This window comes from Emys orbicularis, chromosome 5 (genome assembly GCF_028017835.1).
Source record: "Emys orbicularis isolate rEmyOrb1 chromosome 5, rEmyOrb1.hap1, whole genome shotgun sequence".
In the NCBI taxonomy this organism is placed as follows: Eukaryota; Metazoa; Chordata; order Testudines; family Emydidae; genus Emys; species Emys orbicularis.
In genome coordinates, this window is record NC_088687.1 from 91,539,741 (window position 1) to 91,567,644 (window position 27,904).

At 42.1% G+C, this 27,904-nt stretch overlaps 1 protein-coding gene across 1 annotated transcript in view; it reads left to right on the forward strand.

Moving 5' to 3' along the window:
- The window catches only part of DLC1 (DLC1 Rho GTPase activating protein), a 370,991-nt gene extending 347,803 nt beyond the window's left edge, over window positions 1-23,188 (forward strand). Inside the window, exons 7-17 of the mRNA XM_065405826.1 lie at window positions 2,452-2,515; window positions 5,652-7,078; window positions 8,605-8,781; window positions 10,773-10,932; window positions 11,159-11,357; window positions 15,035-15,248; window positions 16,638-16,752; window positions 19,309-19,527; window positions 20,296-20,513; window positions 20,725-20,898; window positions 21,579-23,188. Of these exons, the coding sequence (XP_065261898.1) occupies window positions 2,452-2,515; window positions 5,652-7,078; window positions 8,605-8,781; window positions 10,773-10,932; window positions 11,159-11,357; window positions 15,035-15,248; window positions 16,638-16,752; window positions 19,309-19,527; window positions 20,296-20,513; window positions 20,725-20,898; window positions 21,579-21,684 (3,073 nt within the window). The 3' untranslated portion in view covers window positions 21,685-23,188. The remainder of the gene's footprint in view (window positions 1-2,451; window positions 2,516-5,651; window positions 7,079-8,604; window positions 8,782-10,772; window positions 10,933-11,158; window positions 11,358-15,034; window positions 15,249-16,637; window positions 16,753-19,308; window positions 19,528-20,295; window positions 20,514-20,724; window positions 20,899-21,578) is intronic.
- Window positions 23,189-27,904: the final 4,716 nt, after the last annotated feature.

Below are 27,904 nucleotides of genomic sequence, written 5' to 3' on the forward strand. Positions count from 1 at the left end.
AAAAAGCTGGTTAGTTTAGTTGTTTGCAACTAAACACTTAGGTTTTAATTTTTATTTAAAATATTAATTCCCTTCAAAATTAAATGAACAATTGCTGCTATGCAATCCAAAAAGGAGGGTTAGTCACAATCAAATAGCCAAGCCCTGTTGTAAAAGTTGTTTGTGAACAACTCAGTACAGTTTTTGTATTTTTGTTTTTCTTTCATGTTGATAGTTTAAAAACTACACTGAATATATAACATCAGCACAACGCAGGTCATCCAAAAAAAAGAATAAACATATCCCATCAACGTTTTGCAAGAGAAAATGTCCCCTATAACATTTTGAGAGGAGACCAGAGAGAGAGTGTAAGGGAGGAATTAAAAAATAATACATACACTCTTCAGACAAAATTGTTTTGAATCTTACTCTATGTAGACTCAGGTAATGGTTGAACCTGCTATTTTTCATTAAGGTAGCAACACTTTCATGTGTGTAGGGCCCTCCTCAGGGTTTGTTGTATTTCGGGGGGAGGGGAATCTGTTTGGTAAGGCCTCACACACCAGAATGTCAGCTTCCCCCTGATACTTGTCTGAAGACCAATAAGCCTTATTCTGCTTTCCATTACACAACCAGGAGTAACTGCATTGAAGTCAATGAAGTTACACAAGGGTCAAGCTGGTGTAAGTGGAATCAGACTCAGCAAGTTTCATCGCACAGTGTAATTACTCTGAAGACAACATGGAGTGATGTTTTGGAATGGTGTTGTGCACTGTAAGCTTTGTCACTTGGAGACAGGACAGTCTATTGCAAAGGGGCACAGGACTGAGAGTCAAGACCTGGGTTCTACTCCCAGTTCCCCATTTGTAGATGGGAATAATACCACCCCTTTGTTTTGTAGGGGTGTTGTGAAAATAAATAGCAATGTTTTGGAGACACTCAGATGCTACAGTGATGAGAGCCATAGGAAAGCATACGAGGAAATTAATAATTCTGTCTTCAGAGCAGGGTTTGACTAGTACGCTGAAAACAAGGCCTAGAACCATCCATTGAAGAATGAGGAGAACGTTCTGCCCCCGACTTGCTGTGTGACCTTGGTTTTGAGCAAGGCTCTGTACCTGTGTTTCATCTTTATCACATAACTGGATCCTCAGTTTCCTAAGGGCCTGATCCTTCACCACTGAAACCAATAAAAGCTTTGCCATAAACTTCAGTGGGTGCCAGGTCAAACCCTGTGCAAAAACCCTTGTCTGTGCAAAAGGTGGGCAGAATGTGAAAGAGATTGGTGGTTCATCCTCTAGGCATAACTAAGTTGTTAATTTTATGTAATAAGACTCATCCCAGCTACCTCTACGTATCAGTACTTTCCTTTCAGGTTTTTTTTTTTTTTAAACTAAGGGTATATTAGCTTCTCCAAATTTATCTTAAAAGATGTCAACATTGTAAAATAAAGATCTACATTTTAAACTGGAGTGTTTATATGCTTGATTCTGCTCTCAATGAACTCAGTGGCTAATTTATCAGTGGACTAAGAAAGGTCAGAATACTCTGCTTTGAACTGTAAGCACTCAGGGCCTGATCCAACACCACTGAATTTAATGGAAAGAATTCCATTGACTTCAATGGGCACTGGATCAACAGCCAGCTAGAGAAGATTCTACAAAAAGATGCATATAATACCTTAAGGTAAGCAGTTAAAAGTGCATTTCATGGGGAGCCTGGTTAATTATAGCTGCTGTACTCTTACCCAGCAATGAATTTTGTTTTTGTTTAAGTTTATTTTATTTTGAGAGCCACAGTCTTTAATATGAAAGAAACTGTTCAGACTTGGAAGGAAGAACGAGGTCTATGATTTTCTTCTCTTTTTTTTTTTTTTTTTGAACAGATTAGTAGAGTTTTCCTGCGGCTGTCTTGAAAGTAATTATATTACACAACACAGGAACAAAATAGGCACCTGATGTGTGGAAAATTAGTTTTCCTCTTTGAGGTTTCAGCTAGAAGGGTAAAAAATTAAAGCAACAGCAGGCTACATTACACCCACAATTGCAGAGAAGCACTTTCTTTGTACCTTATTCTCAGTATGTCGGGATAATTTGCTTCAGGATTATACGTAAAAATATATTTGATATTAAGCAATAATTATTAGTAATTCATTAATTTAAAAGCACTTTCAAACTTGGTCTGTCTCTACGCAATTTGGACTGTTCAGTTATTCACTTCCCTCTCATTGACTAGACCCAGGGAAACTACTAAATGCTCATCCACCCCCACTCTTCTCACCCAGAATTCAGCTGAAGTAATGTGTTAATAATTAAGCATAATAAGTGCTAATTGAGGCTCCCCTTGTGGCTATTTGTATGCAAAGGAGTTTGGAGATAGCCTTCACAAAAGCCTTTTAATTGAAATAGCCAGTGTCACACAAGTCATATGCCTGCTATTGTTAATGTGGTGGGTTTTTGTTTTGTTCCACAGGCGCTTAAATACTTTAAACAAATGTGCAGTGATGAAGCTAGAAATTAGTCCACATCGGAAAAGGGTAAGTTGTTTTTTTGGTTTTTTTTTAACATCCTACATTACAGAACCATAAAAAAGGCTGAACATGGTCTCATAGTTCATCTAACTTAGCTGCAGTGCAAGATTGTTCCTGGGCCAAATCTGGCATCCTTACTCAGGCAAAACACTCTTTACACTTCATTGTGTTCTTTTGATTAAGGACTGCAGGATTTGGCCCTGTAACTGAATACACTCATTGACTCAGTTAAATCTTTTACACACTCTGGGACAGGGATGTGGAGCACTCTCAACTACTGTGCACTTACTGGGGTCAATTATGGGGGTCAACTATTAACACACTCATGTTCAGCTGTGATGATGACTCAGTTAGCTCATATGGTGCTGACCAATCAGCATGGACCAGAGTAAATCATCATCTCAGCTAACTTGAGTTGACTCTTCAGAACCGTGTTAGAACACCAGAATGCTTTATCATGTAGGCAGGCTCAGGGGGAGCGGAGGACTCCCAGCCTTTCCCAAAAGATGCTCAGCTTGCAGAGTTGGGCCCATTACTCCTGTGCTTTTTAATCACTGTTTAAAATACTAATTAAACTAAGGCAAAATCTCTGAAGAATAGTGTTAAATAAGCTTGAAATAGTTTGCACACTGGTAAGGAAATCAGCATGGATTGTACAGTTTCTTTGCTGTTCACTCAAGACAATCTCATTAGTCAGTGAGTCTTAAACTAAGACCACTACCATTCAAGCTGAGCAATGATAGAATTTCTAGTTTGAATTTGGTATGATAGTATTTATGAAAAGTTTAGTTGTGCTTATTGATTTTTAATAGTAAGGTATAAATAAAGTTATTGGCATTATAAAACATTATACCGTTGCGTAAGTCCTTGATTGATGGGCAAAGGCATTGTGAAAGATTTTTTTTTTTTTTTGGGCACTTTTCTCTTCAGTTCAGTTGGACAGCTGGATAGCAATCTGAAGATAATGTCTGAATGCTAAAGGTCAATAGTAGTCAGGACTGTCCCCTGGAAGTGAGTAGTTGCAGATGAAGATGACTAAACTTATGCAATACAAATGCTGCCATTCTCATGACAAGAATGCATGCAAATGCTCTAAGGGTGTTTACCAAGGATCAGTCTCTCTCTCTCCTTTTTTTTTTCCCCTCTCTCCGTTTGTGGTATGTAGCAAAGAAGGTTCTGAAAGATAACATTTTTTGATCATTATACATTTCCTATGTGTATGCTAAGTTTTCTGACTACCAGAAGATTTGTTTCCTGAAATCAGGTCTCTTTCTTGTTTCTGAGCTTGATTAACATCAGAGTGATCAAGATTCGTATTCGAAATGGACCCAATTTTCTACGAAGTCTGGATCGTATGTTTTGGTTTGGACCCATTTCTGGTTTTGACTCAAGCGTCAGTGGAATAATATACAAATATAGGGCCAAATTCCACTTTTGTTGACTTAACTAAGACCAGGATTTGGCTCTTAAGCCTTGTTTACATGAGGAAAATTACCTGTTGCTGACAGAGTGTCAGCAATGGGTGCATCTGAATGAATACTGTTTTCTTGGTCTTCCCTTGTAGTCAAATCATGTTTAACGCCAATTGAGTGGCACCCATTGTCAGCCATAGGTAATTTTCTTGTTGTAGGCAAACTTCCCCGTTTAATTAACAAGACAAACTTCTCCATTGTTTCCTCACTCATGAATAGAATCTTAAGTTTCAGCGTCCGGACCACAGAGTGCAGTGTGTCCTTTATGTGCTGTACATACATGTGTTTGTAATCAAACACGAGTACTGTTTGACTTTTTTTTCCTGGCTTTGTGAAGTGTCATAATAAGACTAAAAAAGGAACTGGAGCTAGGGGAAGATACCCCATTAGAGGCTACATGAATAAAGCCTTTTGAATGATAACTTCTTATCCAGAGAATAAACGTAATGGTTCTTGTGTTCCTTATCTAACAAATGGCTTCTGTGGGTTTTTTTTATTTTTGTTGTGGTGGTGGGGGGGGTGGGGGGGTTGGTTTTGGTTTGTTACTTTCTGTCATCTTAAGGAAAACAATTTAAACAAACAAACTGGAACTTTGGCACATATTAACTATGTAGAAGACTATCTTTGGCAAGCTTACCTTTTGTTCTTTGTTTAGCACCAAAGGTGTATCCTGCATTGCTATGGTGTGTTAAAATAGTACTCATTTTAGTTCTGGTCTTCCAACTTGTGTGTCGTATGATCTTCACCATGTAGATGGAAGAGAAGTGTGTTGGTCATACAAGATCATTCCCGTGCAGTAAAAGGTTGAGGCTTAAGTGGCAATGTTGAAACATACCCTCTGGCACTGCCCATACATCAAGTATATCACTGGAGAGGTTACTGACAATTTACTTGTGTTATACACTGTTGCTGGCATTTGCTGCTCAGTATCTATGAAGTAATGTTAAAATTGCCTGGAGCTAGTCTGAAGTAGAAACTTCACAGGACAATCTTAGTGTCAGCTGCTGGGTTATAGGGGGAGGAAAGGACCAGGTAAGAGCCTGGAGGCATTAAACTCTGGCAGTGTAATAGGTTCTCTTGCTATCTCATTAGTCACAGTTATAAAACCATTTAAGCTTCAGGGATGGGTAAGAAGTTAAGCTACTACAATTCAGAATGTCTGAGAAGCATCTCTTAATTGCAAAGGAGAATATAAACAAAGCCACTATCAACAGAGTAACATTGGAGAGAGACCAGAGTGAGACCTGCCCCTCACTGACTCCAGTTTAAAATTTTATGCATGCCAGGAATTCCCACTGATCTCAAGGGTATCCACTGTGACCAATTAATTAAAAGTCTAGAGATACTGGGGTTTGTTGAAAAGAGCAATTTAACTCAGATTATATTATTTGCTCTGTTTGCTTTATCTACAAGACGGCTTTGAAATGAACTTCAAACGTATATTTTCATTTATTTAAAAAAATAGTCTTAAGATATATTGCATATTATATGTTATCTTTAACTATGATTGGCTTAAAAGGCCCAGTCTTGCTCTCATTGAAGCCCATGGCTGTTTTGATATTAACTTAAATGATAGCAAATCACACACTTAAGTATACTCACTGAAAGGACTTTGCTATCATCACTACCAGTTTGCCATTATACCTTATGGATGCTCTCTTTGCGCGCAGAGTGAAGATTCCGATGAAGATGAGCCTTGTGCAATAAGTGGTAAATGGACTTTTCAAAGGGACAGCAAGAGGTGGTCTAGGCTTGAAGAGTTTGACGTCTTCCCTCCAAAACAGGATTTGAATCCCTCATCCCCAGAAGCGCCTCTCCTGACGAGCGCAGCTAGCCATGAAAGCGTGCTGACAGACCTCAGCGAGCGTCAGGAGGTAGCTTCCATTCACAGCACCAGCAGCACCAGTAGCCACCAAGTCACCCTCCAGAGCGAGGCAACCACCACCAGAACAAACTCAGTCGTTAGCGTTTGCTCGTCAGGAAACTTCATAACGAACGATGACTCCTTCAGTAGCCTGCCCTCGCCTAAGGAGCTGTCTAGCTTCAGCTTCAACATGAAAGCCAATGAAAAGAATGCCAGGTCTAAAACGAAGAGCCTGTTAAAGAGGATGGAGAGCCTGAAAATCAAGAGCTCTCACCATGGCAAAAATAAAGCCCCTTCCAAGCTGGGTCTTATTATCAGTGGGCCCATCCTAAAAGAAGGCCTGGATGAGGACAAGCTAAAACAGTTTAACTGCGTGGAAATTTCTACCCTCAATGGCAATCATATTAATGTCCCCATGGTACGAAAAAGGAGCGTCTCCAATTCCACCCAGACCAGCAGTAGTGGCAGTCAGTCTGAGACAAGCAGCGCTGTCAGCACACCCAGCCCCGTCACAAGAACACGCAGCCTCAGTGCATATAATAAAAGGGTGGGAATGTACCTCGAAGGCTTCGACCCCTTCAACCAATCAACCTTCAGTGATGTCATGGAGCAGAACTTTAAGAACAGGGGAAGTTTTGCAGAAGACACTGTTTTTTTTATCCCTGAAGACCACAAGCCAGGTACCTTTCCCAAAGCGCTCTCCAATGGTAACTTCTCCCCATCAGAGAGCAACTCTTCGGTGAACTGGAGAACTGGGAGCTTTCATGGACATGGCCATCTCTCCCTCAGGAGGGAGAACAGTGCACAAAGCTCCAAGGAACTGAGCACTGGGAAAAGGCGCAACTCCTCTAGCTCAGTGGGCAGCCGCCTTAGCATTTATGACAATGTACCAGGCTCAATTCTGTATTCCAGTACAGGTGACCTGGCAGACCTCGAGAATGAAGACATCTTTCCAGAGCTGGATGATATCCTGTACCACGTAAAAGGGATGCAGAAAATAGTGAACCAGTGGTCAGAGAAGTTTTCAGATGAAGGGGACTCTGATTCAGCACTAGATTCGGTTTCCCCATGCCCTTCCTCTCCAAAGCAGATTCACCTTGATGTAAATAATGATCGAACAACCCCCAGTGACCTTGACAGTACAGGAAATTCCTTGACTGAGACTGAAGAGCCCTCAGGAATGCAGGACAGAAGGGACTCTGGGGTGGGTGCATCACTGACACGGTCCAACAGGTCAGTAACAGGGGCTTCTGCCACTAGACCAGGGGTGGGCAAACTTTTTGGCCCGAGGGACACATCTGGGTGGGGAAATTGTATGCAGGGCCATGAATGTAGGGCTGAGACAGGGGGTTGGGGTGCAGGAGGAGGTGCGGAGTGCGGAAGGGGGCTCAGGGCAGGGGGTTAGGGTTCAGGAGGGATGCAGCAGGGGGCTCAAGGCAGGGGGTTGGGGTGTGGGCTCCGGCCCAGCGCCACTTACCTCGAGCAGCTCTGGGGTGGCAGTGGCGCACACCGGGGCTAAGGCAGGCTCCCTGCCTGCCCTGGGTCCACGCCACTCCCGGAAGTGGCCAGCATGTCCAGCAGTGGCTCCTGGGGGTGGGGTAGGGCACGTGGCTCTGCCACACGCTGCCCCTGCCACACGCTGCCCTCGCCTGTGGGTACCACCCCCAAAGCTCCCATTGGCTGCGGTTCCCCATTCCCAGCCAATGGAAGCTGCGCGGGGTGGTGCCTGCAGGCGAGGGCAGTGCACGGAGCCCTCTGTCCCATCTCCCCACCCCCACCCCCCGGAGGGGGGCCGTGGTGCTGGCCACTTCTGGGAGCGGCACAGGGCCAGGGCAGGCAGGGACCCTGCCTTAGCCCCGCTGCACCACAGGACTGGCAATCCTGCAGGCCGGATTGAAAGCCCTGATGGGCCGGATCTGGCCCGCGGGCCATAGTTTGCCCTCCCCTGCACTAGACCCAATTAAAGCCTTAGCATAGAAGTAGCTGTGGTGATTAAAGCAAATATGTGACTTTTACATATCAGTTTCAGAAATTAAGGGTGAGGATAATATTTTTATAGCGCCTTTAATCCAGAATGGTTTCCAACCAAGCCACTTTAAAACAGTGTATTTGTTTATTCAAAATGTGTCCACCACCGAAATGCAACTCTTTCTGCAGTGCAGTGTGAGAGTCATCTTCACCAGCAACATTAAAATAGTTTTTGGGGGTGGGTGAGGACTAACTTGTCAAACTGAAACTGGGATGTGTGGGGAATGCAGAATGTAATTGCCCAAATTTGAAATAAGACAGGATACTGGTGGTGGTATCCCTGCTCTTTCCAAAACAGCATCACAAAAGAGACCACGGCTATGTGGTCAAAGCCTTCATTTTACAACTTGTTCAAAATACGGTACTTCCAACAGCATATAGTGCCCCTTTGTACCATATTGTGCAAATTACTACGAGGTAGTTAGTGCTATCATGGCCACCAGCCCAGGTTGTTTGCTCCCACATTAACACCTGGAAATTTTGCCTTATCTGCTATATATCAGGAGTTAGGAGTTTCTGATATGTAGTAGATAAGGCAAAATTTCCAGATGTCGTCAGAGAAATCTCAGTATGGAATGGAATGTTCTGCTGAATGGCATGTTCTTAAACAACACTCATTAGAACGAATGCCCTCCACATCATTAGAGAGAATCCTTTTATTGTGGTTTCTACATGTGTCTTCCAAAGACACTTCAATAAATTGCCTTTTATTTTCCCCTCCTTTCCTGCAGGCACAGACTGAGATGGCACAGCTTTCAGAGCTCCCACGGACCCAGCTTGAGCTCTGTGTCATTACAGATTAATAGCCAGTCTGTGGCACAGATGAACCTACTGCAGAAATACTCTCTTTTGAAGTTAACTGCCCTCCTGGAGAAATACACACCTTCCAATAAGCATGGCTTCAGCTGGTAAGGACCATTCAAACCCTAGGGATTTGCCAGTCATGAATGAATATAGAAAACAGTCACTAATCCCCAACTATCTTCCCTGTTCCTGTTTACTTGCATCTAATTAACACTCATTCTGCCACTCTCCTGGGGGGCTCCAGCCTCAGAGGACAATACTAAACCCATTAACCCTTCACATTGTTTTAATGTCATTGGGTGTCAGATGCTCATTAAGAGGGAGCCACTGAGGGTGGCTGCAATTAACGCGAGGGACATGGGAATGCATTTCAATACAGATGCTCATGAAGCACAGACCAGCTGGCTGTGTTGGGAAAAGTCCAGCTAGAATCCATAGCACAAAGGTGTAATCGTGTATTAAACCAATTTGCACTTAAGGAGACCTACTTTAGCACATCTTAAGATACCAGAAAACTGTCGTCAAAGTCTCCTGCCTTTCTCCTTCATTGGTATTCTTAATATTATTTATTTAATGCCAGGGCACTTCAGTTGAGTAAGTTTCCCTCACTTCTAGTGTGTCGCCAACTGACCGCTAACTTTTTTTATGCTGAATACATTTTGTTTTAAAAGAAAAACCCAAATCCAGTTAAGTTATTATAAAAACAAAATGAAAAAATTCAGCAAGTTTGGAAAAACAGCTGAGTTTTCCTGTAGCCACTTCAGGTTTTCGTTACCCAGTCAATATCTTTTGTCAGATTAGTGAAATAGAAAACCTGTTATTGCCATATCTGTATTGCACAGTCTGTGTAACCCTAAAGCAGCAAAAAGTACAATATAGTTGGGGGGGGGTTCCCCCTTCGTTCTTATGGCCTCCTCCCTTCTCCAGGACTCTGAGTATTTAACTCCAACATCAAAGTAGTTCCTGTTCAAAGGCTGTTATTATGTGAGCCATGCTAAATACAGAAGTTGTTTGTTCTGAAAGACAGAAATAAGTATTGACCGGTTAGCCCTGCATGCTTCAGATTCTCAGTGGGGATCGTAATGTGTTCTTTCACATTCTGCTGGCGTGTTTTTTGACAAAGCGAGTATTATTCACACATATATCAATAGTGCCCCATGTTTAACTATAGTGTAATACAGTTTGATTCTTTTTATTTTTTGTAGAACAGATTAGCCCCCAAAAGCATAATACATTGTTTGTATAGTTGACTATACATGCAAAAGTTAAGAGTCTCCCTGTTTTGTGTCCTCTGAAGTTTTGTATCCTACATTAACTTTCTCTTTCATTAGCGAGATGATCTCAACACTTTCAAATGCTAAAGGATTTTTTTTTATTTGAGAAAACACTCTTGAGAATCCAAGAGTAAATAATTCTTTTGAGCTCTGGTAAATTTTTCCTCTGAGTCAAAAGCAAATGGAAAGGTGTTTCATTGAAACTTGGGGCCTGGCAAGGACGGGGGGGTCCCTCAAAGGGGTCATTTGAAGAACTGAAATTTTTAGCTGACAAACTCAAATGTATTACATCAGCTTCCTGCTGTTATACATACGGGTGGGCAGTCGGCCTGGCTTGAGAGCTTTATAGACTAAGTGGTTGACATACAAAAAGGTTATTGTTCACATGCCCATCTTTCTTGAGAGACCTAAAGAAGCTACATTATAAAGGGTTGTTGGCCACGGGATTTATTTTGACTCTACTATAGTTCATCCTGGCTCCTGTTCTACCCCATAGCATTTGTTGTACCAGTATTGATAGACTAGCACCCCATATTAATGCTTGTAATCAACATATAGCCCCTCCTAACATTAAGCATCATAGAGATGCTCCATTTCCTACCCCCACCTTCCTCTGTGGAAAAGATTAAATATTTTATGTTTTCGTGCTACAACTAAGCCTTTCACATAGTATTCACTCTATTAAAGTCTTTCCATTTCACTTATTTTTTAGCATGTTACAGCTACTGGAATCTAGAAGATAGGGGGGGGGGGGTTGAGAATGCTGTGTATGCTGTGCTAACAGCTATGCTTTCTCCTTCTCCTTCTCTCTGCTTAAACAGGGCTGTACCAAAGTTTATGAAAAGGATTAAGGTCCCAGATTATAAAGACCGGAATGTGTTTGGAGTTCCCCTGCCAATTAATGTCCAGCGTACAGGGCAGCCTCTCCCACAGAGCATTCAGCAAGCCATGCGGTACCTCCGCAACCACTGTTTGGATCAGGTTAGTTTCACTTCACTACCATTCCACTACGCTGTCACCATCCCAGCACTTGATTATTTATTGTTCTTGAGCCAAATCTTCAAGCCCTTATTTCTTTTTTACTCTAGCCATATTCAAGCACAATTCCCACTGAAGTCAGTGGGTAGGACTGTAGGATTTGGCACCTCCTTGGTGGATTTAATGTCTGTGTTTTTTTGTTTTTTTTTAAATATGCAAACACATGTAGGTTGGACTGTTCAGGAAATCTGGAGTCAAGTCAAGAATCCAGGCTTTGCGCCAAATGAATGAGAGCTCAACAGACAGCGTTAACTATGAAGGCCAGTCTGCTTACGATGTGGCAGACATGCTAAAGCAGTACTTTCGTGATCTACCTGAGCCGCTCATGACCAACAAACTCTCTGAGACATTCTTACAGATCTACCAATGTAAGTCCTGAGATTCCCTGGGTGGGACAGAAAATTGGGCCCTGGTTTCAGAGAAATATTCCCAAATATGCACTCCTACAATGTCTAATTTACAAGACTGAACTGCCAAATATATCCCTCATCTGGGCACCACATGTGTTGGCTGCTAGGGAATTTGGAAACAATGCTATTTGATACCATCGTATACTTTACCTTCTTTTTGAAGTATCCATTATTTGTCATCCTGCCTCTTGTGAAACTGATTTTTGGTTCTCTAGTTATATAGTGATATAGATGGCAAATTTTCCCAGTTTCATCTGTTTCTGAATGCTTGGAACCGATATAAACCCTCTGCCTCTTTGAATTGGAATTCTCTGTCTTCTCCGGGCATGCTTTTGATTGAGATTTAAAATAAAGTTCATGTCTCATTTGGAGGGGGATGGGGGGAGGTTGCAGATACAAGGTTAGAGAGCTTTGACTTCTGAAAAATTGCAAATTTGCTTCAGAAATTACTATGTCCTTTTACAACAGGATTGCCCAAACTTGTGACAGTCCTTAATCTTGTGTCATTTTATGCCCGATAGCACCACTCATAAACTAATTAAAACATTTTTAATCTTACAGCTGCCATTTTATCATTTCTACTACTGGGGCCTAGGGTGGGATCCACAATGATACTTAGGCACCTGAGTCCCAGTGTTGGCTCCACTGCAATCCATAAAACTCCTGCCAAACCCTCTTGGCACCTAAACTCCCTTGGCGCCTAGGGGCTTGTCTACACAAACAATTGTTTCATGGCATGCTGGGGTGTGACTCTACCCCACACCGGCCTGCCACAGACAAACTGTCCGTGTAGACCCTGCTGATGTGCAGTTACAGTTACTTAATGCACTTTGATCCAGTCCCGTTTCAAGGAGGGTTAAGATCAAGGTGGGTGCCCTATATCAGTGGCCTAGAGAGTCATTTTCACTCTCTGTAACCCAATGGCTATTTAATTTATCCGCAGTGGAACAGTCATTGGGCTAGAAAGGTGGGGGACTCCGGTCCAGTCTCCCAGTTCCAATCACTTTTTTGTTATTTCTCCACAGTGGAACAGCTTCAGCAGGAGAGATTGCAGGAGCCCCACATAAAACTATCCCAGAGCTCAGTGGTTAGAGCTCTGTCCCGAGAGGTGGGAGACCACTGTCCAAATCCTTTCTCCCCCTCTGGCAGAGACAGGAATTGGTTCTGGGTCTCCCACATCCCAGGCGAGTCCTCTAACCACCAGGTAGAAGTCAAAAGGTGGGTGGTGCTGCTGATACCAACGCCACCAGCAGCCATTCTGCATAGCACAAGGCAGGTACCTAACTCATTTAGCAAGAAATATCTTGGGCACCTCAGCAATCTGACTACAGGCGGCCGATTCCTGTTCATGGATCAGTAAGCAGAGTTAGGTGCCTATCTTCAAGAAAGGGGCATGGCTTAGCACACACCTCTCATTGGCATATCCTATTAGCTAGCTCTGGTGGCGGGCATGCTGACTCTTTGTGGATTGAATTCTTAGTTGCTTATCTTCCCCTGTTCATTGTAGAGGGAGCCTAGGTGCCTAACTCGGCTTCGTGGATTGCAGAGTTGTTCCTGTGATTCTCTCCTTCTCCTCCCCCCCCCCCCCCCCCAGTGCCATGGTGCTCAGCGTTGCAACACTGAAGTCCCTTTGCTGATTCCCCCACCCAGCTAGTGTACTGATGGGCACTCTATACATAGCATGGTTGGAATGATTTCCAAAATCCCTTGTTTTAGCATACTGTGTAGTCTAATTATCTGGAAAGAAACAACTAATCTCCCTGTAGGGTGATTTCCCTTCATTTCAGCTTGATAAATTGAGTTCTGTACAGATTGGAAGCATTGTGTAGGGGGTCTTTTGGTGACTACACAATAGATGATCAGATCACACCCCAATTTTCCTCTGCGTTGAGCTGTTAGGATGAGAATACCTAACCGTTCCTTTGGAATGGGCGGGAGTCAGCTGTCATAACATTTCGATCCTCTGACCTCTTCGGGAGGCCAGGTTGATGCATACATGGACCTTGTGATTTCATGCTGCCTCTGTGGTCCCATGGTGTCCTCCTAGGCTCCATGGTAGGGTAGCTCCAATAGAGCTGTGCTATGAAGGACTCCTCATGCTATCCATCTAGGTTTCATTACTGCCCTCGTCACCATATCTAAATGCCTTTACATCACACACCGCCTTCCCCCAAAACTCCCCATGGGAATTCTACAGGGCTGAAGGAGATGTGCTAATGCCAACTCAATTAGCACCAACTGATATGATAGGTTAGGATAGGGGTGGAGAGTAATGATGGCTGTCCTGCCACCCTGGACACCAACCTTGCAGAGAAATACTTTCTAGTGGCTGGTGCCAGGGGAAGTTTAATACAGTGCTACAAAAACTGCACTCCCCATTCTGCGTCTCCTTCCCCTGGGATTGATCTGCAGGGGTTGCAGCTGCTCTGCCCATAAAAGGGGGATGAGCTAGGCCAGAAGTTTTGATCTGCTGTCCATAGACAGCAAAATCCTTTGGAAGTTGTTGTAAATTTTTCTTCCGTGTGTATGGCCAGAATTTCCCCTCCCTTTGGTATTATGGTTAGCATATTGTATCTGATTGTGCCTGTGCACCACTTGTAAAATGCCTTGAGCTTGTTGAGGGTGGAAGGCAGTATATCATATGTAAGATATTTTAGTGTACCCTTTAAAACCTTTTAACATCACCACCTACGTCAGTTTAAAAAAACCCTACAGTTTAGCTTATGCTCAAAGTGATACAAAATAGATGGTCTGTTAGTAATGAGAGAATTACAGATGAGACATACCGCCAAGTTTCTCTTGAGCATGTCATCAAAGTTTTGCAGTGCTAATGATGGTAGAAACGCCACATGATTCAGCCCCTCAAGTTGCCTTTTTGGAGGTGGTTCACTGGTACTCACTTTGAGAAGCAGAGCTGGCCTGGGTTATTTCATTTTATTTTTTTCCCAGACTTTCAGTTTTTATAAAAACACGAGTCAAAATTTCCTGCCCAAGGTGTTTGTTGTCAGTAACCACGGAGCCGTGTAATGGTATGGGGCTGCATGTCAGTGACTTTCTTTTTCCACCATGTGACTTTGAAAGATCTACTCAATAAAACAGGCCTCTGTGTGTTTGGTGAAGCACTTTCTGGTATTTTATGGCATCAGTGTTGAAAAGGTTTAGTACCCATTTATTTATTTTATTTTATTGCTTCACTGATTGTTAAATGTATTTCCCTTGTGAACTTACTGAGAGCTGAAGAATTTTTGCTGGCGTCTGTTAGCTGGACTTTGTTTCCATGTTCGACACTGCCCATGGTCATCAGTCAGACTTCTGCAGTTAACAGCTCTTTTAGCAGGGGTGAAGGAGGATGTCGTGCTTGAAATTAAATTCTATTACAAACTGTGATACAGGCACAACTTTTATACTATTGAGTTTCTCTTGAGGCAGGAAATAACTGAGGGTAGGTAAGTTGGTGGCAATAAAAAAAAAAAAAAAATCCTTTTGTGTGTTGCCTGTGACTGGTATGCATCCTGGAGGAAATCCTTGCAAACTTGAGTAAAATAGCTGAAGTTGGAGTTTTGGATTGGGATGTATTCATGCTTGTGTGTGTGGAAAATCAGTGAGCTGATGAGAATATTACTAATGTTATGCAGATGTGCCAAAGGATCAGCGGCTCCAGGCTATCAAGGCTGCTGTTATGCTTCTACCCGATGAGAACAGGGAGGTCCTACAGATTCTTCTTTATTTCCTGAGTGATGTCACCGCTGCAGTGAAGGAAAACCAGATGACACCAACAAACCTTGCTGTGTGTTTAGCACCTTCCCTCTTCCACTTAAATACTCTCAAGAGAGAGAATTCTTCTCCAAGGTATGTCTCCAAAGAATGCAGGAGAATATAGTTCAGTACTACCATTCCTGTGATACTACTCCTTTATATCATTTAGCAAGTACTGGGATTCCCCTATTACAGCTACCATCTTGAACTTGGTTTGTAGTAAGTGAATTATCTTCCCCTCCCCCCACCTTTGATTACATTGGAAGCTTTAGAAGATATGTTAGGAGCAAAATGTATATTTGATCCCACTCTGTATTGCTGTAGGTATTTATAAAGCAAAACTAACCTTTAGAGACTTCAAAAGTAGCCAAGGAAATGCAATGTCCACCCCACAATGGTAGCACGTGTAGCATAATGTGAACTCCTCTAACTTTTCTCCTGCGGTTGTACAACAGTATTAAAATAACACCACTAGGTATCACTGAGGATTAAGAAGGCGTGTTTTAGCCTCCTTACTGCATATGTCTTGCAGGGGTAATTCACCTAGTTCAGTTGTGCCACTATTCTGTGTCAAACTAGGTAATTAAACTTTAAATTCCCAGAGTTTAGGTCAAGCTAAAGAAGGGGTGGGTGTTATGAAGTTCATTGGGACATTCCATTGCAAACGGGTTGGTAGAAAAATGAAAGAGGTGGTCAGATAAGAAAGTAACCAGGTCTGAGGAACAATAGATTTACCCTCATTCACTGGAGAGCAACACAGTTTACCGATAATCAGCATGGAGTAGTCCAATTAGTGCTGCTTCCTCATTCACTTTATACATAAACACACACTAACGCTGGTATTCAGATCACCAGCAAGAGCAGGGAACCAAAGTGTTTACAGACAGGTGTTTATTCCTATTTCTGCTTATCAGGGGGCTAATTGAAAGAAAAGGCTTTGCCCTAGGGATGAAAAAGTCACCAAATAGATTACCAGGGACTAGAATCACATTGGGGAGTTAGGCTCAGCATTGCAGCACCTAACATTTAGGGGCCCTGCCACTCAGTGGAATTCAGAGCCCTGAGTTGGGAGTGGGTGGTAAGTGCTATTTAAACTTTTTTTCCCCAAGACATTGAACTATGACTGGTAACCAGCCTTTGAGGCCATGTCAGCAACATCCCCGCAGCTCTTTACTCTAGGTGGAACACGCCTTAGTTTTCCCATTAGGAACACTCCATTCTCTTTACTGGAACTGGTCATGATGGTCAGCTAGGCAGCCAGTGTGGCTATTTACAACTATGAACAAGTTTGCAATGGGTTAGACTTGCCACAGAACAGGCATAGCTGCAGTAGCAAGAAAAGACATCAATAACATTTAACATTACACCAAACGTTTCTGTCCTAAGCAGCTCTGGTCTGTGCTATCAGGACATTAAGCAGTATAACTGCACACTTACCAAGCCATTAACTAATACTGACTTGTTTATTTTCCTCCTCCATAGGGTGATGCAGAGAAAACAGAGTCTGGGCAAACCTGATCAGAAAGATTTAAATGAAAACTTGGCTGCAACTCAAGGCCTCGCCCATATGATTGCTGAGTGCAAGAAGCTCTTCCAGGTGAGACAGGCATCTGTGAAACAAATAGCACCACCAGTTCAGCAGTGATCAAAAGAGATCTCTGAAAAATAGACAAGTTTTCAATGGAGAGCCAAGAGTCCCTTTAGTTTGTTTAAAGACTATATTATTAGACAAACAGATAAGCACCTTTAAAAAGCATATAAAATCGTAGAACTGGAAGGCACCGCGAGAGGTCAGTCCAGTCCCCTGCACTCACGGCAGGACTAAGTATTATCTAGACCATTCCTGACAGGTATTTGTCTAACCTGCTCTTAAAAATCTCCAGTGATGGAGATTCCACAACCTCCCTAGGCAACTTATTCGTGTGCTTAGCTACCCTCACAGGAAGTTTTTCCTAATGTCCAACTAAACCTCCCTTACCGCAATTTAAGCCCATTGCTTCTTGTCCTATCCTCAGAGGTTAAACGAGAACAATTTACTTCCCTCCTCCTTATAACAACCTTTTATGTATTTTAAAACTGTTATGTCCCCTCTGTCTTCTCCAGACTAAACAAAACCAATTTTTTTTCAATGGTCCCTCATAGATCATGTTTTCTAGATCTTTAAATCATTTTTGTTGCTGTTCTCTGCACTCTCTCCAATTTGTCCACATCTTCCTTGAAATGTGGCACCCAGAACTGGACATAATACTCCAGTTGAGGCCTAATCAGCGCGGAGTAGAGCGGAAGAAGCATTTCTCGTGTCTTGCTTACAACACTCCTGCTAATACATCCCAGAATGATGTTTGCTTTTTTTTTTTATAACAGGGTTACATTGTTGATTCATATTTAGCTTGTGATCCACTATGACCCCCAGATCCCACTCCACAGTACTCCTTCCTACGCAGTCATTTCCCATTTACTTCAGACCATTTCTCCAGATCACTTTGAATTTTAATCCTATCCTCCAAAGCACTTGCAACCCCTCCCAGCTTGATATCGTCCACAAACTTTACAAGTGTACTCTCTGTGACTTTATCTAAATAATTGATGAAGATATTGAACAGAATCAGACCTCGATCCGATCTCTGCGGGACTCTACTTGTTATCCCCCCTCCAGCTTGACTGTGAACCACTGATAACTACTCTCTGGGAATGGTTTTCCAACCAGTTATGCACCCACCTTATAGTAGCTCCATCTAGATTGTATTTCCCTAGTTTGTTTATGAGAAGGTCATGGGAGACAGTATCAAAAGCCTTACTCATGTCAAGATATACCAAATCTACTGCGTCCCCCTATCCACAAGGCTTGTTACCCTGTCTAAGAAAGCTATTAGGTTGGTTTGACACTATTTGTTCTTGACAAATCCATGCTGTTACTTTTACACACAATATATACATATTTATATATAATAAGTATGTTTGTTGTAGGTGGTGCTGGTAGTGAGGACTGCAGTTTTTCCAACCCGCAGGGTTCAAAAATTACGAGTGAGATCCCAAAGCATGAGTGTGGTTTAAATATAAGCCTTGGGCTAGAACACAATAGTTGGGAGAAGGCGCTCCGGGAGCTGGGTCATTGGGATGTGGAATGGTGTGAACATGGTTGGGTGTCTGACTTGAGAGCCCGGCCTCTGATTTGCAGAAGAGCTGAGCACTCAACTCCAAATTGAAGTCAATGGGAACTGTGCTGTGACCATGTAAATTGTTATAAAAAGTTGAGTACTCTGAAAAATTAGGCCCTGTGCTTCTCAAATTGGGCACTCAAAATTAGTGTAAAATTTATATTCGTGTCACTTCCTCATCTGTGAAATGGAAATAATAATACCCCTTCACCACATAGGGATGTTATGAAATTGATTCATTAATGTTTGTGAAGTGCTCAGATCCTTTAGTGGTGATTGCCGTAGAAAAGCCCATGAGGCAATTAAAAATTCTGTGTTCAGAACACAGTTTGAGTACTGTGTAATAAATGAGGCATGGGGCACACATTGAACAATGAAAATAAATATTGAGTAGCGGTTCCTTCAGTGAGCACCATCCGTTCTGTGCCCTGAATGAGGTCCTGTGTAAAAATAATTAAATCATGTAATTAAACTCTTTCATAATGCATGCACACAAGGGGATCAAATTAAGGTTCCATGAGCAATTTTAATTCTGGCACTTAACGTGAGTGCTTGATTTTACAACTGTAACATTTTAAATGTAGTTTGTGTGCAATACAGTATATGCAATATGTATACATATACTGCACCCCTCCATGTCTCTCATTCACTGTTTTTTCTCATCAGGGTTGTGACTATATTTAGCTTTTAAATCCCAGTTGGCAGGAGTATGTAGCAAATAGGAGCATGTAGCAAATATTTCTTTCAACAATTGCGTTTTTTTCCCCCTTCATTCTTTATCAGGGTCTTTCTTGTCTTTGTTCTTTCATTTATACACTGTTATCAAAATTCATCCTCTGTGTTAATTGTCATCCTGCATGTCTGTAGTGGGGGGCATTCTGAGTTCAGATGACTGTCGTTTATGAATTTTTGAACTGTTAGCTTTGACCATACTGAGTCCTTCAGAATACGAAGAAACGGTTCTAGGATGATGATTCTCTTTCTGCAATTCCCAGATTCCCGAAGAAATGAATAGATGTCGGAATTCTTACACAGAGCAAGACCTGAGGCCTTTAAGCCTGGAGGAACTTGGGCGAATCAGCAGTACGGAGCCTTCAGACTATCATTGCTTCCTTCAGGACTGCATGGATGACCTGCTTAAAGAGATGAAGGACAAGTTCAAAGGCTGGGTCAGCTATTCCACATCAGAACAAGCAGAGCTGGCCTACAAGAAGGTACATCAGTGGAGTCCCAAGTTCACAACTCCTGTTTAGTTGGCTGTTTTCTGTGGTTTAGTCTGGTACAGAATAGACCTTTTAATAGATGAGGGTATAGCAGAAAAGAAAACAATTGGCAAAGTGCATCTGTATTCTGAAAAGTGATTATGTGGGGGGAACCCACACACCCTAGTGGATCTGCTGCTTTTAGGGACAAAAGTAAGTTTATTCCTGTTCATTCCACAGAGCCAGCACATCTAGAAGGCAGCTCACTGCCTCCTGTACTTCCTTGTGCATCATAATCATCAAAATATTTACTGAACTCCATTGACAGGATCAGTTACCCCTGTGCAAACCTATAGCCAACAAACTTGCAGAGATGTAACTGAAGGTATTGTTTGGCCTGCAAGAACCTTTATTACTGGTAATGGTGGGTAAGAAAAGCAGCTTTCTTGCCTCTCAGATCAAGTTTGCAGAGCTGGTAGCTAGAAGTCATTGAGAGGCAATAAAGATGGCACCACAGGGTGTTGTTCTCAGTTTCCCTTTTCAGTTTAGAACCACTCTTTGAAGTTATGATCACTCCCTTTAGACGGTAACTTAGAAGTTTGCACATCAATTCCATTGGGCCATGCAGCTTATTCTCATGCAAGAGGTTTTCTTTCTTATGACAAGACTAATAAGACATGATGTTTTGATCCCTTTATAGTATGTTTTTCAACACTAAGAAATTAAGAAGGAAAAGTGTAAATTGTAATAGTACTGACAAGTCTATGCTGATGTTCCCAGGTGTGTGAAGGACCCCCGCTCCGGCTGTGGAAAGCCACCATTGAAGTCCCTGCTGTGCCTGAAGAGGTTTTAAACCGTTTACTTAAAGAGCAGCATCTTTGGGATGAAGATCTCCTGGATTCTAAAGTAATTGAAACCTTGGACAGTCAGACAGATGTATACCAGTATGTCCAGAACAGCATGGCACCACACCCAGCCAGAGACTCTGTGATTTTAAGGTGAGCTTTCACATACTGCAGCACTAGGCTTAAGACAGAGAACTATCAAAACTTAAGAAAAAAAATCTGGTTTACACTACTTCAGAAGAAGGGAGAGTTTGTAGACACCTGCCTATTTATGCAAATTCTAGCACTTTTTCTAAGGCTAGTAGAAACTTGTCCCTTTTCTTACAGTAATGTAAGGCAATTATTTCATGTTTGTTTTTAACAGAACATGGAGGACAAATTTATCTAAAGGAGCTTGTGTGCTGTTAGCCTCCTCGGTGGATCATGACCGTGCTCCAGTGGTTGGTGTTAGAGTTAATGTGCTTTTGTCCAGGTATCTGATTGAACCCTGCGGGTCAGGAAAATCCAAACTCACCTACATGTGCAGAATTGATTTAAGGTACAATCTCCCGCTTTATCCCACCAAATTTTGTGGGTGGCGGCAGTTCCTCTGGAGGGGTTTCGTTTAGGGTTGATTATGCAGCATTTGTACTCATAGGCAGCTTGTATCATAGGCTGAGGAAGGCTATGCCTCCCCAAATAGCCCCGCGTGGCCCCACCCACGCTCTGCCCAAGGCCCCCTCCTGCTTGCCACTTCCCCTTGGCCCCAGCCCAGGCAGGTTGCTCCTCTTCCAGGAAGCATGCTAGGGCGACAACCTGTGGGTGGAATCACACAGTTATTCAGTAAGCCAGGTACATGTTTTGGTGGTTCTGTTCTTTGTGTAGTTAGTTGTTTTTGTTCCCCTTCACTTCTGGTAGGCATGAATATTTGAGAGAGGATAGTTGTATTCACACACTTCTTACATTAGTAAGAAGCCCAAGTTCTGATGAAATCTTACTTTTCTTTGCTCTGGTAAATCTGTGCGCGTTTGATTTGGATGTTGTACAACATGAAAACTAATAACCAACCTCTCCAGAGAAAAGGTGTTTCTCAGAATTCTGTTCAACCAGGCTTTTTGGAATAACCAGTAGTGTAGCCAAGTAGATGTTCATTTGAGCACCTTTGATATACTTTCATTGAGTAAGGACCAGTATTGCTGATAGAACTTTTCATTTACTTTGTTTCCCTCTATGTTACAGGGGCCACATGCCAGAATGGTACACTAAGTCTTTTGGACACCTATGTGCATCTGAAGTTGCTAAAATCAGAGACTCTTTCAGTAATAAAGAAGTAAAATCCAGGTGACTACAACTACGCATTAAACCCATCATCAATGTACACATTCCTAGCAACTGAAGACTGTCGAATGGATGACATGCAATTGGTGTCTTGGAAGACTAATATATTGAATTGGACTGTGACCATCCCATACATTTTAAAGCTGCTTCCTGTCTGTGTAAGGTCTGTAGTATAGACCTTGACTGGAATATATAGGCTGACTGTGTGCAAAACAAAACAAAAAAATCAAAACTGTATATTGTACTATTACTAGATGGTTTGAGTTGCTTCTGAGAAGCAAATCTCTTAACACAAATATATTATGGAATGGGGTAAAGATACTTCATTCCCATGTGATATTAGCTTTATGTACATACCTGTCATTTTATTTGTAATGTGTTGAGGGACTGGTGTATCCACTGGAATAGCTGGTACTCTTCAATGTGCTCTCACGGAGAGAAGCAAAGAAAGGTTTGCACAGAGATAAGTGTGAATGAGTGTAATTGTTGAAAGGAATAGCTAGAAGCATGGTGTCTGGCACACTGATATGGATCCACAGAATGGATTTTAATGTATTGGATACAGTTCAACCTGGAATCTCTGACTACCCAATGGACCAGCAGCAGCAATCCTTCATTCTTGCCTGTTTTGTGTTATTAACATTGTTAACCTGTAAGCAATTGTTATAGTAGACTTGCTCTGTCTGTTTCAAACCCACATGATCTTTTTAGGAGTGATTAGCAAATTTACTGCAATACAGAATACACTTGTAAACTATGTAGATTGAAGTAGTGTTGAAATTCTTCTCTAGTGGCCAAAAAAGCCAGTAATGTCAAATTGTTTTATTGCCTAAAAATGAATATTTGTTGCATTTACTCCTGGATGTGTTGTAATAATTGTACATGATCATGGTATGTTTCGCTATATCCTAATGGTTTTTAAGAAGAAAATGTAGACATAGGAATCCTGATGGCAGGACACCTAAGGCAGCAGACAGAGTAAGTTGACTAGGAAGATTCATATGGATTTTTCTCTCTCCTTTACCTGCCTTTCTGAAAGCTGCACATTAACATGAAGCTTTGAGAGCTTCAATGTGAGCCATTTAATTTTTTAAAAACCCTTTGGATATTTCTCACTGACAATCATGTTATGGACAGTAGGAAACCAAGAGGTCCTCTGGAAAAGGTGGTCTTTATGCAGGTTTTACTATAAAGTACGGATTTGATTTAGAGATGCAGTATTATGTGAAAAATGTATTTTGTGACTGAGGGTATGAATGAGTTGCAAGGTGGCTGAAACTTTTTGTTACCATTGTCAGTATTATTTTTATTTTTTTTAATGGCAAATGTATTAGTTTCCTCATGAATAAGGAGCCCTTCTATATTCAATTTGAAACTCTTTGAATTTGTAAAATCATATGGTGTACATACCAGTCTATCGTAAATATGTATACTTGCCCACAGCATACTGTCAAACATAAGTAAAGCATGATAAAGATAATTATTTAAAATATACTTGTATTTATACCTCAGATATTCTTTTGGGTTTTTGTACCTCAAGTATTTTTTTTCCTTCTATTGTAAATATGCTTTACATGATTAAGGTCTAAGAGAGAACACAAGAGGAAAAGGTTTATAACTTGGTATATGTCTGTACAGAGTATAATCAATAAGTGCACTGTTAAATGTTTAAAACTGGGGGGGGGGGGAAATCTAGTGTCTTCAAATCTTTTTGCATATAGTTTTCCTAAATTCCTGCCCATAATCTGCATTTCATACTAAGTCTGATCCTGAGAGATGCTGGAGTGCTCTTAACTCACATGTATTTCAAAATTGCTCTGGACCTCACAATCATCGTCATAAAGCATCCTCCATTCAACTCCTACTCAGAAGTTCCCACTGACATCAAAGGGAATTTTTGCCTGAATGGGAATAGGAACTGCAGAATTGGACCCAACATCAGTACAATAGCTCTAGGAAGCAGAGTTCCTACCCTTGCTAAATAGATCTTCTGATTGAAAAATTGCATTAAGATAGGGCTTCATGTAAAATGAGGTTCACTGCAAACAGGAAACTCTGCTGGCTGTTCAGGAAGTGAGGAGGTTCTTTTGAAACGAGGACAAATGAATAAACTGTGAAAATCTGAGAAAGTTAAATCCTATGCACTAATGAAACAAAGTCAAGCAATTAAAAATTAAGGTCAATTGAAATACCACCTGGGCATCTGGAAAAGGATTTTGGATCTCTACAAGGTTTTTGGGGGGGGTTGGTTTTTTTGACCACCAAATCAATATTTAAAATGGTGCTGCTTTCTGATTAAGAGGTTTAAAACTTTTGATGAGCAGGGCTGGGTAATCTCAACTCATTTATTTTAATAGGACAGCTCCTCCTAAATGGACCCATAGAGCAGTCAATGCAAAGTAGTGATAGGCATCTTGAACATACTTTTATTGGTCAGAGCTAAACAACCCTATTGCTTTTAAGAGTTCTAGAATTTTACACTTTTCAGGTCAAAAGACCTTGACCTGTTTTATTCTTTAGCAATCCTCTTTTTGGGCTTCTACCATGAAGCACTTCCCCACTCCTCCCCAAACTGTATAGAGTAGTAATCAATCTGTTAAACAGCAAACAACAAAAACTGATAAATGCATGATAAGATGTAAGCTGCATCTTCAATTTCAGGTTTTTCAACCCATGCTGAAGTTTATTCAGACCTTGTACAGTTAGAACTAAACATGGCTTTTCTTCTTCCTTGGCAGATATGCCAAAAAAATCCTGCCTCAAACATTTTAGACTAATTGTGACCTAAAACGTCTGATTTCTTTGGAACACTTTGTTCCAAAATATTAAGCCCATCTTATTTCATTAGCAAAGACAGTTTTCCTTCACCTTGTAACTTTAAGCTCTTTATGCCTAACAAGGTGTTTTCTTGACAGTGTTTGGTTACTTCAGGTTCAATTGCCCAACACTAGTCATATTTCCCTCTATTTTTTAAGGTAAAGTAACACTCATACACCTTAACTTTTATTCAGACCAACTTTCATTGCCATCGACGCTAGCTTTGTGCAGGGCCGGCTCTAGGCACCAGCAAACCAAGCACGTGCTTGGGGTGGCAGAATTCCAGGGGTGGCTTTTTTTTTTTTTTTTTTGCTTTGGCAGTTGTGCTCTCAGAGGTTTCTTGTTCGGTTTTTGCTTGGGGCGGCAAAAAACCTAGAGCCAGCCCTGGCTTTGTGCCAGGAGTGCTGGATTGCATCCCCAATACCGTTATTTGCATGACAAGCTATACAAATCTTGCCTAAGTGTACCTCAGTGAGGATCAAGGTATTTTATGCAATTCCCATTTCAATTTTTGAAAAATCAAGCATGGCATTCTCAGAGTTCACACTTTTTGGAATCCCATGAAGAGAATTTCCCAACACCATGAAGTTATATAGTCAATTTCAGTCAGTTCACCTTCAAGCATTACACGCCAAACTTGGTCAGTTATTTTGAGGTCCTAAATGAAGTGATCAAAGTGGTCTCAGCTCAGTTCTTGAGGTTGGGAGACCACCTCACAAGCCAGAAGGATCTAATTTGACCTGATAAGGTGAGGTGCAAGGAGGAACTGAAGACATGCCTCTCTCTCAAGTCTGGGTTATATTGCATGGTCAGTGGCCATGAGCCCTGCAGGCTGGGGTAGGAAATCCTGACTAATACTGGGCATGCTCAAATGCTGTGAGATTTTGCAAAAGCACTGCAGGACAGGTGAGTGTGGGTCCCCTGGGACCCCTAAAAATGGAGGCTGAAAGCCAGGGGCTGTGTAAGACACATGCAACCCACAGACCTGTATCCAGCCCTGAGGCAGCAAGGGCCCCTTCCCATGCTGATGGCTTAGTTACTTGTGAGGGTTGGGCCTGAGAATTGAGTGGCAGAGGAATAGCAGGAGGCCATGCACTTGGAGGTCCCCTGCAGGCTCACGGTTGCTTGGCTGCACAACATAGACCTGGCACAGGTTGATGCTGCTGTTGTTTGCAGCCTGCTGGAATCTCTACAAAGAGCAATGAGCTGGTCCCCACACCCATAGCTGAATTTGCCCAAGGAGGGACCTCCAAGGTGTCAGCTCTGCTGCAAATTCTGGCTAGTGGGACTGCCCAGGGCAGAGCCTCCATAATGTTTAGAGGTCCCTCTTCTCTAAATACCCCACCAAATTCAAATGCGGGTCACAGGAACCAGTGCACTGCTCTTCCTAGAGCTCTGAGGGCAGCAGCAGCAATGGTTCACAGCTCTGGTTACCCTGACAGCGCTTCTGGCTTGGGCAGGGGCAGAGGTGAAAACTCTAGCAGCAGCCCTAGTGCAGGGCCTGGGCCAAAGGGAGTAAATTACACAGCATGGAGCTGGGCAGAGTGGGAGAAGGGGGGAGCAGTATGGGGGTGCAGCAGCAGGATGAGTGTAGGGTGTAAAAGTGAGACCTTATTTGAATGTGTGATGTTATGGCACATGGGCCCCAGTGCAGGTTTTTATTGTGGGTCCTTATCTTTTTGTTCCTCTGCCACTGGCAGATTGTAGGAGGAGGGGACACAGATCAGGTGGGGCCCAGTCAGCATTCGGTGACCCAGCTGACTGTTAAATCTGACAATGGGGAGTTGTGCATGTTCCATGCTTTGACAATGAAGTGAATAGTAATTATCTAACACAACCCTTTGTTTGCCATTTATGGTGTTTTCATTGCTACAATATTGCTATATCAGTAACTTCAGTTGTCTTTGCTGAATAGCTTTCCTCATTATAACTTACTTACATAGCAGTAGATAAAGCCTGCCTTGACACTTATGCTATGAGAAATTCCTGAAAATAAGTGTTCATCTTACCCTTCATGATCCTACAAAGTACAGCTCTGGGCTGAAAAATGTCTCACCCTTTGCACCTCCACCATGCTGCTAGTCATTTATAAATTACTTTATCTCCTAGCAGCACCAGTCAGGCTCAGTGACCCCTTACACTGGGACCTGAACAAACACCAAGGAAGAAACAGTCATTACCCCTAGTGCTCTTAAAATCTATTTTATTGACTTTTAAAAGTTTGTGAATAGAGGAGTACTCCAAGAAGAGCAACTGAGAACTGCAGCAACTATCTGTGGCAATGGTAAGACCATGCTTAGACTACTGCATATTCTGGTTTCAGCACTCAGCATTCAGAGAAAAACTACCAAAAATAATTAAGGAGCTAGAGGGAGTAATCTCTGAGGAAAGATTAAAAGGAACCACATACAGTAAATACCTACAACTTGGCTCCCTGACAATTAAGGGGGTAGAGTAACTGTCTGCTAGTATTGGACGATTGTAAATGCTAACCAAGAAGAGCAATGATTTAATACAAGCTAGAAATATATAAACCCAGAGTAATGGGATGAAGTTTATTAATGGAAAAAGTGAGGCTGAAAAATCAGGAAAATTGTTTTCCAAATCAGTGAGCGGTTCCCCCCCCCCCCCCCCCCAAAAAAAAAGAAGTGGTGAAAACTTATGCCATTTACAGGGATGCTGGAACAATATTTATAGTGGGGGTGCTGAGAGCCACTGAACCAAACTAAACCACTTCAAGCCAGAGGGTGTGGAAGCAACCATCAGTGCTGGAACTAGGAGTAGTTATAACTGCATTGGACAAAACTTTTGCTGATAGAGTTTAGAGGACACTCCTGCACTGGCCTCAAGAGGCCACGATGGTGCAATACAGCTTTCCTAGCTCTTCTTTATAGGATTCTGTCTGACACTAGCTCAGACTTTACTAGCTAACAATTTTCACCTGAGCACATTTGGGTAAATCCTAGGCTGCACTTTCTTTCCTAGTGTAAACAAATCTGAGTTACTCCCCTGACTTCCAACCTTAATTTTGTTTGATTCTGTGCCAATAGCTTTTTGTTTCTGTTAAGCTTTCGGTGTGATCGGAGAGCATGAAAAGGAGTGTGTATTCATCTTGGTTACCATTACAGCATAACAGGTAGCACACTGACAGTTAAGGTTGCCCAACACTTTCTGTTTAAGACCCAGTTTTCAGTTGTTTGTAACTTTGCCAAACTTTAACCATTCGTGTCCATGCCAGGTGTCATTTTGGAAAGCTTCAGCTAAAATGGCCAGGTCTTGTAATTATTTCATTGAGACAGTCAAGCACCTCCACGCTGTAGATCCAGGAGTTGAAATTTGGCATAGAGGATTATCACTGGTGAGCTTTTTTCTGTTCCCCTGAAAGGTCACCCAAATTTCGCCAAGTTATA